General features: G+C 45.0%; 1 protein-coding gene across 1 annotated transcript in view; it reads left to right on the top strand.

The window, feature by feature from the left end:
• Nucleotides 1-921: 921 nt before the first annotated feature.
• The window catches only part of CFAP73 (cilia and flagella associated protein 73), a 49,557-nt gene continuing 34,947 nt past the window's right edge, over nt 922-15,531 (top strand). Inside the window, exon 1 of the mRNA XM_082272561.1 lies at nt 922-1,046. Coding sequence (XP_082128687.1) covers nt 991-1,046 — 56 coding nt within the window. The 5' untranslated portion in view covers nt 922-990. The remainder of the gene's footprint in view (nt 1,047-15,531) is intronic.

Raw genomic sequence — 15,531 nt, 5'->3', positions numbered from 1 at the left:
TTAAGTTCATCTTTCCACAAAAAATCAAAAAGCGAACGAACATCCTAACGCCTCCCCCCCAAACCCCCATTATACTTGCCTCTGTGGGTGATTAGCTGTCACTGTCCACGTTGCTACAGCAGCAATCCAGGGTTTGAAAGCTTCACTCTTCTTCCCCTTCTTTCCAGGACGGATCAGAGCGTAAAAGCAATCATGTGCCAGCATGTGACCAATCAGGATTGTTCTGATCTATCCGGGAAGCCCTGTAGTAAAGTTTCTTCAACATTAAAAACCCTGCAATGCATGGGTTAACTGCTCATTTTTGTCTAGGAGTGAGGAGAGCGGAGATATACTTACCTGATCTTCTGATCCTCCAAGCACAAGACCAGTCCCCACCCCTGTACACTAGTGATCTTGTGAATGAAGTCGCTCTGGAGGTAAGGACCATAGGAACAGTCCACCGCTGGATGTAGGGGAGCGCTATTTGATGGAGGATCGGGTAAGTATAGCCTTTAAGTACACCCCTGGACTAAATGAGCAGTCAATCCATGCAGTGCTGAGACAGCCCCACTCCATGGGAGAGTTCAGCTTTAACTCTTCACAAACAGCCAGGTTTACTGGGAGTGTCTTAGTCATAACAATTAACTTTGAAATGACTTCAGAAATATGACTCCTGTCAGAGTTGTTCCTGTAGAAGAGACTCCATTAGCAGACTAGAGCATGGTAAAGCAGACTTTGGCACACCATATGGTGAATGAGCTTTCACTTCCTTCTCCTATAGAATAATTATTGGCAGGAACAGCATATGGGTTCATAATATAAATCACAGAGTACCCCATCACAGTCCATTCATCAGTGTATCAGCAAACACGTGAGGGAATGCCCGAAATAAAGATGTCTGCCGATCATCTTAGTCTCCGCCTCTGACCTATAAGGAGGCGGGACATGTCGTTTCCAGAGTAACGAGAACACGCTCGGCACCGGAGCTGTCCTGTACAGTGAGCTTTAGCCATGGAGTTCGATCTGCGGGAATATTTTCGGGCGGCCTTCGAAGACAAGATGCTAGTGTGAGCACACTCCTTCCTGTATCTAGACATCTTCATTTATCTGCCTGCCTCTATCCGTACGCCCCCCCCCGGCTTCTTTCTCCATCAGCCCCCCTTGTGTTCAGGCTTCATTCCCCATCTGCCCCCTCCCCCCATGTCCAGGCTTCTTTCTCCATCTGCCCCCCCCCCCCTTATCCGGGCTTCATTCCCCATCTGCCCCCCTCCCCCCATGTCCAGGCTTCTTCCTTCATCTGCCCCCCCCCCTTATCCGGGCTTCATTCCCCATCTGCCCCCTCCCCCCATGTCCAGGCTTCTTTCTCCATCTGCCCCCCCCCCCCTTATCCGGGCTTCATTCCCCATCTGCCCCCCTCCCCCCATGTCCAGGCTTCTTCCTTCATCTGCCCCCCCCCCCTTATCCGGGCTTCATTCCCCATCTGCCCCCCTCCCCCCATGTCCAGGCTTCTTCCTCCATCTGCCCCCCCCTTATCCGGGCTTCATTCCCCATCTGCCCCCCTCCTCCATGTCCAGGCTTCTTTCGCCATCTGCCCCCCCCCCCCCCTCCGTTGTCCTGGCTTCTCTTGCCATTTGCCCTCCCCATGTCAGGATTTCTTTGCCATCAGCCCCACCTTGTCTGTTCTTCCTCTAACCGCCCCCCTTGTGTTCAGGCGTCTCTATCTGTATGCCCCATACCCCCCCTGTCTGGGTTTATCTGCCCCCAGGGTCCAGGCTTCTTTCTCCATCTGCCCCCCCCCCCCCTGTCTGGGATTCTTCCCTTATCTGCCTCCTCCCCACAGTGCCCAGGCTTTTTTCTCCGTCTGCCCCCCCCCCCCCAGTGTCCAGGCTTCTTTCATCATCTGCCCCCCGTATCTGGGCTTCTATTGCCATCTGCCCCCCCCCTTCCGATGTCCAGGCTTCTTTCATCATTTGCCCCCCCCCCATGTCAGGGCTTCCTTCACCTTTGCCCCCCCCCTCACATGTCTGGGCTTCTTTTGCCATATGCCCCACCTTGTCTGTGCGTCTTTCTCTATCTACCCCCCTTGTGTTTGGGCTTCTTCCTCTATCTGCCCCCCTTGGGTTCAGGCATCTTTCTCCATCTGCCCCCCCCCCCCCAGTGTCTGGATTTCTTCCTCTATCTGCCCCCCCCCCAGTGTCCGGGTTTCTTCCTTTATCTGCCCCCCAGTGTCCGGGCTTATTTTTCCATCTGCCGCCCCCCCCCCCCGTGTTTTGGCTTCTTTCTCCATCAGCCCCCTTCCCCCTGGTGTCTGGGATTCTTTCCTTATCTGCCCCCCCCCCCTTCCCCACAGTTTCCAGGCTTCTTTCTTCACCTGCCCCCCCTCTGGGCTTCTTTCTCCATCTACCTCCCCATGGTGTCCAGGCTTTTTTCTCCGTCTGCCCCCTCAGTGTCCAGGCTTCTTTCATCACCTGCCCCCCGTATCTGGGCTTCGTTCCCAATCAGCCCCCCCCCCCATATATGGGCTTCTTTTGTAGTGATGCAGTGAAATTTCTGCAACAGATTCCGGCTTATTCCATTTCGGCCGAAAATGGGTTAAAGATGCCGATATTAAAGATGGCCGCCGCAGGCGCAGCGCAGGTTTCAAAAGACCCGCCTCTGGCCGGTGGCCCGCCTCCCGGTGATGTCACTACTACTACGATGTGCATGAATGAACTAACACACCGGGCGGGCGAGCGGCCGCTAATAGCTATAACTATGTGAGCGCTTCACTTCCCTGTCATTCTTTCCTTATCTGCCCCCCCCCCCTTCCCCACAGTTTCCAGGCTTCTTTCTTCACCTGCCCCCCCTCTGGGCTTCTTTCTCCATCTACCTCCCCATGGTGTCCAGGCTTTTTTCTCCGTCTGCCCCCTCAGTGTCCAGGCTTCTTTCATCACCTGCCCCCCGTATCTGGGCTTCGTTCCCAATCAGCCCCCCCCATATATGGGCTTCTTTTGTAGTGATGCAGTGAAATTTCTGCAACAGATTCCGGCTTATTCCATTTCGGCCGAAAATGGGTTAAAGATGCCGATATTAAAGATGGCCGCCGCAGGCGCAGCGCAGGTTTCAAAAGACCCGCCTCTGGCCGGTGGCCCGCCTCCCGGTGATGTCACTACTACTACGATGTGCATGAATGAACTAACACACCGGGCGGGCGAGCGGCCGCTAATAGCTATAACTATGTGAGCGTTTCACTTCCCTGTCATGCGGGTATCTCCTCTGACAGGGAAGTGAAGCGCTCACATAGTTATAGCTATTAGCGGCCGCTCGCCTGCCCGCCCAGTGTGTTAGTTCATTCATGCACAGATCGTAATAGTAGTGGTGACATCACCGGGAGGCGGGCCAGGGGCCAGAGGCGCGTCTTTTGAAAGGAAGGACACCGGAAGAGCAGAGTGAGAGTAAGGAGATTGCATCCTTGGGATGGGGAGGGACGCTGAGGCAGGGGGAGGACAGTGTACTGTACTGCCGAGAGGGACGCTGAGGCAGGGGGGGGGGGGGGCTGAGGCGAGCTTACCAATGGTATTTGTATTATGCAGCATGAAGGGGGTTAATGTATTGCCACTGCTGGTCACTGATGCATTAGTGACCAACCAGTGGCAGGTAATTAACCCCTTTGTGCTGCGTTAGTGCAACCAGTATCAGTGCAACCAGTGTTATTTAACACTGATACTGGTTGCACTAATGCAGCACAAAGGGTTAATTAACTACCACTGGTCGGTCACTAATGCATCAGTAACCAGCAGTGGCAATACATTAACCCCCTCATGCTGCATAATACAAATACCATTGGTAATTAAATTAACCACTTGCCAACCCATCACAGTACATATACTGTGACAGGGTGGCAGCGACAGGTGTACATCGCTGCCTGTTTTTGGTGTATGCCCCTCTTCTATCTATTTTAAAATTATTTGGGGGAAAAAGTCATTTTCGGTTTCGGTTTTCGGCCAAGGGCATCCTGCATTTTCGGTTTCGGCCCAGAATTTTCATTTCGGTGCATCCCTATTCTTTTGCCATCTGCCCCCCCCCCGATGTCCAGGCTTCTTTCGTCATTTGCCCCCCCCATGTCAGGGCTTCCTTCGCCATTGCCCCCCCCCCCTCACATGTCTGGGCTTCTTTTGCCATATGCCCCACCTTGTCTGGGCTTCTTTCTCTATCTACCCCCCTTGTGTTTGGGCTTCTTCCTCTATCTGCCCCCCTTGGGTTCTGGCGTCTTTCTCCATCTGCCCCCCCCACCGCCCCAGTGTCTGGATTTCTCCCTTTATCTGCCCCCCAGTGTCCGGGCTTCTTTTTCCATCTGCCCCCCGTGTTTTGGCTTCTTTCTCCATCAGCCCCCCTCCCCCTGGTGTCTGGGATTCTTTCCTTATCTGCCCCCCCCCCCCTTTCCCCACAGTTTCCATGCTTCTTTCTTCATCTGCCCCCCTCTGGGCTTCTTTCTTTTCCATCTCCGCCTCCCAACGGTGCCCAGGGTTCTCCATCTGCCTCCTCATGGTGTCCAGGCCTCTTTCCCCATCTGCCCCCCCCCCCCCGTGTCCAGGCTTCTTTCTCCATATGCCTTCCCATGGTGTTCAGGCTTCTTTCTCCATCTGCCCCCCAGTGTCCAGGCTTCTTTCTCCATCTGCCCCCCAGTGTCCAGGCTTCTTTTTCCATCTGCCCCCCAGTGTCCAGGCTTCTTTCTCCCATCTGCCTCCCCATGGTGTTTAGGCTTCTTTCTCCATCTGCCCCCCAGTGTCCAGGCTTCCTTCTCCATCTGCCCCCCGCAGTGTCCAGGCTTCCTTCTCCATCTGCCCCCCACAGTGTCCAGGCTTCCTTCTCCATCTGCCCCCCAGTGTCCAGGCTTCCTTCTCCATCTGCCCCCTAGTGTCCAGGCTTCCTTCTCCATCTGCCCCCCGCAGTGTCCAGGCTTCCTTCTCCATCTGCCCCCCAGTGTCCAGGCTTCCTTCTCCATCTGCCCCCCGCAGTGTCCAGGCGTCCTTCTCCATCTGCCCCCCAGTGTCCAGGCTTCCTTCTCCATCTGCCCCCCAGTGTCCAGGCTTCCTTCTCCATCTGCCCCCCAGTGTCCATGCTTCCTTCTCCATCTGCCCCCCAGTGTCCAGGCTTCCTTCTCCATCTGCCCCCCAGTGTCCAGGCTTCCTTCTCCATCTGCCCCCCAGTGTCCAGGCTTCTTTCTCCATCTGCCTCCCCATGGTGTTTAGGCTTCCTTCTCCATCTGCCCCCTGCAGTGTCCAGGCTTCCTTCTCCATCTGCCCCCCAGTGTCCAGGCTTCTATATCTCGATCTGCCCCCCAGTGTCCGATCTTCTTTCTCTGTCTGCCTGCCTGTTTCTTTGTGTGCAGATGAGTGAGGTTTCATAGTGCACATCACCCGTACACAATTTTCTCTATATTTCATTTGCTGCAGTGAAGGCTGTAATCATCAGAGATCCAGTACTGTCTCTGCTGTAATGAATATGTTATAGCTTCCAGCTAAATGACTAGGATCTCTTAGTTCATGTTAAATACCACAGACAGCAAAAAAGATGTATCTTATTGTTTACCGAGCAATTCAAGTGTATGTATGACAACATTTTTTTAAGTTATGGAAAGTGGTAAAGGGTTAAAACTTCTGTCAACTTTTAGTCCATATCTGCACCCTGCTGTGATCTCCCCTCATGTGTGTGCAATTTCTCAGGAGTGTTCTACTTTGACATGCAGGCAGCTGACATCTGTCTGGTGATATTTTGGTGCGTTGTGTCCAAGTCTTGTTTTACATGCATTTTAAGAATGCTACCATTGATCTCCATAGATCAAGTGCTTTAAGGCAGTGGTCCTCAACCCTGGCCTACAGGGCCCACTAACAGGCCAGATTTTGGGTATTACCTTGGGGAGATGCAGACTAGAATACTGCAATCACTGAGCAGCAAATGATATCACCTGGGATGTATTTCAGTTATCTTGAAAATCTGGCCTGGTAGTGGGCCCTGTAGGCCAGGGTTGAGGACCAATGCTTTAAGGTAAATGCATCAAAGTTGCAGCATGCAGGACTTTTTTTAATGCACCGCACCTAAAATGCACAGGTGTAAATGGGTGAAAGGAACAAATCTTCACTATGGAGAGAGAGCAGTAAATATTTTCAGATATTGTTAATTATATTTTATCTGACATTGTGTGCTTTTCCTATAGTAACATAATATTAGCATGATTTTTTTTCTTTTTTACCTTTTGACCAATCAATTAATATTTTTAACAGGAGATCGTTAATCTGCCCATTGTTTAGTGACCATTGTCACTGAACCAATTGCATTTGTTTCTTCACCGAGGCCATTTCTCATATTCAGGGGCAATGGGCAGTAAAATCCTTGTCTATAGCAGTCTATATGCATTTAGAACTATACACGTGTTATGGCCATAAAAGGGTTTCCAACTTTCTGTGAGAGAAGAGAAGTATGAACAAAGCTTTTTCTGGCCCTAGTTCACAGGAGTGTAGTTTGTTCTGCACTCCAGTGACACGGTGCAGAGTGTTGGCCTAAACAGCTGATTGAGTCAAAAGAAGAAAGGGGAAAAAAGGGGAGGAAAAATCCCATAGGTCCTGGTATTATTAAACTAGGAACCAAGGTTATAAAACTAGCTGGGTGTTGTGTGGAAAAAGTGTATATCCAAGGTTCCCATATTTTTAGGAATTAAGAGTTGGAGTCATGCAAGATACTGGGCATCTTTTCGTTGATCATTATAGTGGTCAAACGGTCTTTCACTTCTGCAAATGAGACCATGGGTTTCTTCCAGGCCTTGGCTATGGCACATTTGGCCGCAAGAAACAAGTGGGTAGCCAGTTTATGTTTGTAGAAAAATAGACCCTGGACAGGGCAGTGTAATAGGGCAAACTTTGCATCCTTGTGGATGAGTAAGTGAAATAAGGTATGCAGGAGTCCTAATACCGTAGACCAAATTCTTAGGCACAGGCAAGTCCACTAAATAAGGAGAACATTCCCGCGTTGGCCACAGCCCCTAAAACATCTATTACTATACGAAGGATCTGCGTGTGCTATGCGAGGAGGAACCCAGTACCATCTTAGTAACACTTTATATGTTGCCTCCAAGGTTGTAGTACTGAAAAAAGCATTTTGTAATAGTAGACCAGGCTTTGGTCCACTCCTAGTCGATAGGGATCGCTAAGTTACGCTCCCAAAGAGACTTGTAGGAAGTAGAAGATCGAGGGCTACAGATCCCGTTCAAAGAAAGAGTAAATCCCTGAGATAATGCTCGAGGCCCAGGAAGAGTGCAAACAGATATACTCAAAGACTGTTTTTTTGGAATGAGAAAGTGGAGGTGCCTCATAGAAGGGTCAGCCAATGGATAAAGTGAAGGTATCTGAAAAATTCAGAGGATGGTGCTTCATAGGTTTCTTGAATGGAGGTCCAAGATGGAAAGGTACAGGACGTGAGTAAGTGACGTACCTGTGTGAAACCATGCGTGGTTGACCAGGAAAACGCCCCCGGTTGTTCGAGGCCCAGAGGGAAGAGAGCATTATTTAAAAACCTGGGAAAGTGGTACATGAAAGGCTTAACCTTTCATCATTTAATCTCGCTGGTGGTCTGATTATGTCAGAATTTTTGATCTCAAAGTGGTACATTGTTTTGCATGGAAATCTGTTGTTTTATATTTTAGACCTGTAATTCTTAGGAATAACTCACTTAAATCTGTCCAAACAAGAGTCTAGTAGACATCCCGGGTATGATAAAATTTGAAACACACGAAATCATGAATTATAATATAATAATAATAATACATTTTATTCAAACTTCATCTTTGGTCACTGGTTCCCACTTTCTGCATCTTGAAAACTTCTGATGCGTAGCCAATTGTTGCTCTTTGTACCGGTTTATCTCGGTATCTTTTTTTTTTTTAATAACCTCATTGGTCAAAAAATAATTGTAGGTATACCAAGGGGTTGTCATGGTCAACTTTCATACCAGGTGCTCCAGTAAATTGGAATCTTGGGGGCGCTGCCTGATCCGTACTGCAGTCAATAGAGCACCAAGTTCTCACATCGCTAAGCTCAGTTGCAAAATCGTCGCTGTCGTCACTTTCATTACCTGATGACGAATTTTCCCACAAATCACTATCACTCAGTTCTTCAAATAATTCCGAGTCATTGTCACTGTTTTCCAGTTCATCTAAAATCGCTTTTGAGCTAAAAGAATGCTTTTGGACGCCATGGACGTTCTCAATTTTCCAGGCGCAAAGAACTGCAAAAGTACAGGCAGGGCACTGGAAAAGTCACTAGGTGAAAAGCTGGGGTAAAATGGCTTGATACAAAGTTGTAATCCTAACAGATTATACTGTATTATGTCATTTGTATTATTTATTTTTTGAATTTCTTGCCGGTTCCACCTCCCTGCGTTGCGGCGCTTGCAGGGAAGGGAACCGGAAGATAGGTGCCGGTATCGGCCAGGTCACACAGTGAAGACAGCGGGAGGATGGCTGGAGGATGACGTGGGAAGACGGAGGGGGATCATAGCGGAAGGTAAGTGTAACTGTGGGGTAATCCCGAGTGTGGCTCAGGGTTACCACTTTTGGCACTGTATATTAACCCCCAGCCACCCTCGGGAATACCACCAGGGAGGTTAATAGCCTTTAAAGCTGAATTACAGGTATATCAAATTTTACATAATTGCATTAGTCCAGCCTGGGCCCCTCCTGAGAAAGTGGCAAACTGTGAGGTCCCACTGCCCCTCCAATTCTGATTAATCAGATCAGGATGAGACACCTTCAGCTGAGATCTCATCAAAGCTTTTATTATTGCTACCCTTACTGACACAGTACACTCTTGTTTACCATTAGATCAGCCTGGGTCTGCTCATCCCAAGATCTCCAGCATGGGTTCCCTGAAATTTCCCAAACCTGCTTAGAACTTCCCAGTCCACTTGCTTTTAGAACCTGACTTGTATGTTAACTAATCTCATGATGATAAACTCTTTGCTCCTACTACGTGTTTTGCTGAGAAATATTCTATTGATGAGGGTTTCCTTTTGGAATGGGGGGTCCCTGTAGCCAGGGCTGCTGTTAGAAATCGTGGGGCCCCATACACACTACCTGGCAGGGGCCCCCCAAGAAAATATTAAAGATATATTTAGCTAAAATTACAACAAAATCACTATTAGCAGACACAAATATAACATAACTCACATAATTCCTGCTAAATCTAAAAAACTATGTTAATAAATAAAAATGAAGATGAGATGAAAAAATATACAGGCTGGGCAGTTGGAGCTCCTGGATCAGAGAGACAGAGGGAGAGAAACAAAGTTACAAATAAACTCCTGAGCAGAGATAACATTAGAGCCAGTGCTGGGAGGGGGGCCACACAGGAAGGGGGATTAGTGAGGGACAAATGTCTTTCTCAGCAGATAAAAGCTGATAGCAGGGAGAGGGACAGAGATCATATTCAGGTGCTGAAGGAAGATTTCTGTATTTGTTGTCCATCACTAATCCCCCTCTGTGTGTGGGCCCCCCTGTGTACTCGGGCCCCCTACAAGAGGGCTGGTGGTCCCCCCCTATCAGCGGCCCTGCCTGTAGCTGACCCAGCCATTTCTTGTCATAAAAAGATACTAACAGTCCATGTGGTGGATAATCCTCTCTCCATATGCAGAGGATCATTTGTCTTAAATGTTAGCCAGTAGAAATTCCTTGCAAAAAGTTCATTGAACAGCTGCCCTTTAAGGAAGAATGCCTGTTTAGTTCCTTTTTGTAAAAGTACATCAAGGAGAGCACCAGGGGGTACTCTCTTCTCCAGAAAAATATGTCTGGAACACACTTTCTTTGACAGATCTCCAAGCCAGGCCATTTATGCCCCTGCTTTCTCCTTTCTTCATGCTCTCAAATTTGCCTCATTCCCCACAAAGATGGTCAGATTTTCTTGTTTCTATTCAGCAATTCCTTTCTCAAGGGGTCATTGACCTAGTACCGAACGTGGAATGCTTTCAGGGTTTCTATCTGAACCTGTTCAATTCCCAAGGCAAATTAAGTTTTTTTGTGTCTGAATACTCTCAACTTGTTCCTGCATGTTCAAAAGTTTTGCATGGAGATTGCCAGTTGTTACCTCCCTCGCTTCTTGGAGATTTTCTGGCCTCTATGAGATGCACATTTCCATTTTTCCTTCTCACCGTTGATATTTTTGAGGTTGGTGCTAAGCAACACAAATTTGTTGCTCTTTGCTTTGACCTGTCCACATGGCCCACTGGGTCTTCACCAAGGTGCTTGCCCTGGACCTAGTGCTGTTCTTTTCTCAGGGGATTCATAGGCAATCTCCTGTTAAATGAGCAGTCCTCCTTAACCCTGCCAGTTAATATCCAGAAGACATTGCAGTGCTTTTCCCCTGGGGGAGGGTGAATTAGATTATAATGGGGCAGACAGGTCAGACAGGGGTCAGCCCCTATTGGTGGGTGGAATGGGGAAAGATGGGGGGGGGGAGAGTTATGGCAGAGGATAAGAAGGTTCCCATGTTACAAACAACCATTGGAAATGGTACTATTTGTACCAAAATTAAAAATATGCAAATTAAGTGTGCAAAATGTGACAATGAATTTAAGTGTTTGTTCACCAATGCCAGAAGTCTGCCAAGCAAAAAAGGTGAGTTGGAAGCTCTGGTGCACAAGAAGAACTATAATTGGTATTGCTGAATCTTGGCTTCATTCTTCACATGACTGGGCTATTAATATTCCTGGCTATGCTCTCTTTCAGAAAGACAGGGTAAAACGGAGGGGTGGTGGTGTCTGTCTCTATGTGAGAAGTGATCTCAAAGTAAGTGTGAAAGAGGACCTGGTTGATGGAAAGTGTGATGAGTCTGAAGCAGTATGGGTTTGTAAGAATATTTAATAATAAATATCTTGCGCTCGTACTTATGTCAGAATATTTATACTGCTCTGAATATAGCAGTGTATTTATTTATGGTTAATAAGCAAAGATCTGTGAATAAGGAGAGTCTTCACCTATTGCCATAAATCAATGTCGAGAATTCTTTTTAATTGATTAATTTCTTTTTAAAAGCATATACCAATCTTAGTGAATACAGTCTACAGCGTGGAATATATATAAAAATATTTATTCTCAAGACATGCAAACACAATATATGATCAAACAAGAAGTGACACAAAAATAACTCTACATAAAAATACTAACTTCAAATAATCAATGCAATGTGATGTTTAGCTCAATAATGAAAGTGAAAGTAAAACAAAGTGAAACTAAAACAAAGTGAAAGTGAAACCAAAGTAAAAGCAAGATTACCATTTCTTCCCAGGTATAGTATAAGCCATAAATTAATGTTCTATATAAACAGACTACAATGGTCTGCGAATCACATAGCCCAAAGTCATTCCACTGCAGAAGGAATGAGAATAAGCCATGCAAAACGGAAGACTTAAAATTGCAAATAATGCACTGAATCTGATATTAATAAAAATGTATAAAAACAAAAATCAGCTTTTTAGAGAAAAATATACCATGGCTTATACGGCTGGGATTGTAATCTCATTACCCTTAAATATGCAATATAAAACATATAAGGAAAGAATAAACAATTGTTGAATAAAATCAAATAATACAGCAAGGCATAATTACCACACTTAAGATGGTGTTACCAGAGTCCTAAGATGGATGCCAGTGAGGGAGGAGTTTCCTCCAAGTTTCAGATGAATGATGTCGATCAGGGAGTATGTCTGCATGAGTCTATTGAAAAATGTAATAGCGTGTGTGGTGTAAGTGTGAGGTGTGTTGTCAGTAGTGTAAAGTGTTCTATCTCTCATCTGGGTTGGTCTTTTATATGGTAAGAACAAAGAGCTATAAAAATTACCATAAGTAAAACCCAGAGGGATGAAACATTATCCCTATTGGATGGGATATTCTATACCTAAACTGATGAGGTCAGAGACACACCTCTTTTGATAATTAACCCAAAACTTGGTATAATAAAATAAGGATGATTTCTCTATATGTGAGATTAATCATAAAACACAACATAAAACTTTGTCCAGACTACCAGTACATACATAAATGTCCACCTGTATTTCCATTATTCATCTTGGCAAGTAATGCCATTTCAATAATTATATTATTTAACACAATATAATATTTTTATATTGGAATATTTCAAATTATCTCAAGACTGCACCTGGTATTTCGTCTCCAGAGGGCAGTATTGTACCGTTCATTAGATTTTGTATTTAATATAATTAAAACAATTTGTTATCTGATGACCTATTGACCTGTCGGCTAGTGAAAAGCAATTACTTATTTGACCATGCCAAAGGGCTGTCAGATATAGTCTAGGTTTGGGAATATTTACGACACCTTGAGCACTAAACCAGTCCAAAGCAATCCTTATATAAACACTCCTACCACATGCCTTAACATGAAGTAATTTGTTTTTAAGACGCACAAGTCCTTACACATCATAGAAAAGTATACCTATATATATATATATATATATATTATATATCTAATATTATATAAGTATCAAGTTCACACTTCTATATTAATAAGAATACAATGTATTATCGTTAATATACATCTTACATATGATGATGTTTTCTATAAAAACTTATATGGTTCATCTTTAAATGTCTGCTAGAATATACTGGGGTATTGTCCATTGTTCTATACTTATAGACAGACTGAGATATCCCCCTTAACATAGCGTCAGACTGACTAAGTTTTATCTGATCGAGATGTCAAAAGGGATCTTATTTATGATTACATAGAAATACAAAGATCTCTGTTGAAACCATAGACCCTTTGTAAGCCTGTGAGAGACATTTTGTTAGAATACATATATGAACTCTATTTCACCTTAAAAACAAGATGGACGCCATCCTGTTCAGAATCTCTTATATGCATAATATGAAATATACATGGCTTTTAAAATCATTTTTATTTTTACCTATTATTATTTTAATCAACCCCCAATAACCCCGACATATCCCCTCTTTCTTCCCAGTAGACAAGTGAGCAACTTAGGCCTATCTGGAAAGAAAGCTTTTTAAGGAGTAGTAAAAGGAAAAAAAATGTCTTGTTCTCTTTTTGTAAGAGAATAGTTCATATTGGGAATTGTTCATAACTTTTAAGTAAAGCGATAAAAAAAAAATTGAGAAAAAAAAAATCAGTTAAAAATGTCAGTTCGTAGCGACTTTGCTGGTGTTAGCTATGTCACAAACTGTTCCTTATTAGTCTTTTTAAATTCTGATCTCCTGGTAAAGAAACACAAATGTTCCTTGAAATCTGCATCTCCAGTTTGCAAAGTTTTAATGGAGACAGAAATTAACTGCTGCAATGGCATTAGCAACTAGCATTCAAAGCGCAGTAAAACAATGTTGGCAATCAGGAATCCGAGAAATCTGTTTGGACATTCAACCTTGGATGTTGGTTGGATAATGAATGGTTTCAGCATGGCCTAGAGTGTTATACACCTAGACTGAGGTTTGCTCACATGTGCAATGCACCATTCTCACATCTCCTTCAACTGAAAACAGGAGGTAGTGCGATTCCTCTCAATGGATTTCCTCGGATCAAATGCACAAAGATCTGTCGAAACAAATCTTCCTCTCCGTCAACAAGAATCTGTGGCGTCTCGCGGCTTGATTCCTGAAGAGGGACCTGATGCAATGAGGGGTTCCGTCCTGAGCTGTGCTCTAGGGAGAGATGACCCATCCGATCGCTGTGTCTTTGGCAAACATCACCGTCTGTACCAATCAACGACCTGGCATGGGAGGTTAATCTCTTCCTATTGAATGAAACATACAGTATGAATATATATATTCCCCTCAATTGATATTTCAATGCGATGTTGGTACCCTAAGCTTACTCAGAGTTCTCCTTTACTCCACCGTGTGATCAGTCTTTATATGAGCACCACGGAAGGTGAGACTATATATGCGACCTTTTCTAGGGTGACTGGTCTCTGGGGCTTATTAACATGGTGATGTATTTATCGCCATGGATACTACGCATTGGACAATGATACAATGATACAATGTTTGGTTAAAATTTATCTACTACTTAGGAGAAAAAAAATATATATATATCTCCCCCTATGGGGCATCAATGCAATTTATTGTAGGCAATAAAACTACCTGGCATTGAGGATTCCTTCTTGGTTACCGTATACAACCTTTAACCTCTTGACTGCATTACGTCATTAGGGTTTGATCCTCCTTGGTATCACCGTCATTGGCGATTTTTCAAAATGTGCCCGCTTTAAGCGACCTGTTTGAGTCAGAGGGATGAAGTGACCACTGAAAAATAGGAGGGTAGTTAGTATCTCACAACCAAGATCCCCCCCTGACAGGGATTTCAGGATCCTCAATGCTGTGACCTGGCATAAAAGGGTGTTAGAATCTCTGCATCCTATACTTCTATTCAGTGTATCGCTTTGATTCCTGCCACTTGGGCATTTAAGGATTTTATGGCCTTTGGCTGGCCACAGGATTTGTTCCTAAAGATGGATTTATTTTAGTTCTGGGCTGCAGTGCCCAGAGTGAACCAAGTGATCAGCTGATCAATTTGGCATCTATTCTGCTGAAAACCTTTACAGAATTGGATTATTGGCTCCGCCTCCTGCGGTGCCTATGTCTCTCGGGTTCAGACAGATGGGACAGATCCCCATTAGAACCAGTTACTCGGTTCTGGCGTGAGGTCTGGGCCTTAATGTCACTTGATCTTCCCGAGGATTTTGGGGATCCCTAGGATGGGGCAAATCCCTATTTAATTGTGGGTGTCCCCCCCCCCCTTGTTAATGGGATGTCCGGTGTCCTCCTTAAGGTATCCGGTGTTCCCCTTGGGGCCTAGGTGGCATAACTTGCTCCTTTGCCAAACATATTATTATTATGTACATGGGCAATGCATCAAAGCACAGGGATTTAAATTTCAGATGGTTGTACTCAGACCTTCATTGAAGGGTGTTAGGCACTTTTGAGTACAGTAATAAAAAAAAAAAATTCAATGGGGCTTTGGTGCTGTGTACATTTTAAATTGTAGATAACAGCTCTAGCAGCAGTGAGGTTTTTTGTGTGGGCCTAATTTTTAAATGACATCCTGCAGGCACAACACAGAAAGTTGTTTTCATAGGCCTCAGGGTAATCAATAATGTTTAAGGACCCTTTATTAAAAAAAAAAATCAGGATAGAACTATTTTTAAAAACTTTTTAAATTCTTATGGAGGTTTATGGTGTCTTTTTAGGGGTGCTAGTCTTTTTGCAGTGACCTGATATGACTCATACCTATTTATGCATGGCTGCCCAATTTCTGCCCTCCTATATTAGGAATATGGCTGGGGTAGGATATGGACTCTTTGCCTGACTATCCCCCCTTTGTCTGGGTCATAACCAACAGACTGGGAGTCATATCTGGGTCTATGAATATTTATTTCATATTTAAAATGCAGGACTAATAAACATTGCCCTTTTTGCATGACAACCATGACCTTATGGAACTCTGCTATGTATTTACTGATGAGTTCCTGTCATGAATTGAACTGTTACATTTTT

This window comes from Pelophylax lessonae (genome assembly GCF_965119305.1).
Source record: "Pelophylax lessonae genome assembly, chromosome: 1".
Classification (NCBI taxonomy): domain Eukaryota; kingdom Metazoa; phylum Chordata; class Amphibia; order Anura; family Ranidae; genus Pelophylax; species Pelophylax lessonae.
This window is presented reverse-complemented; position numbering and strand designations above follow the sequence as displayed.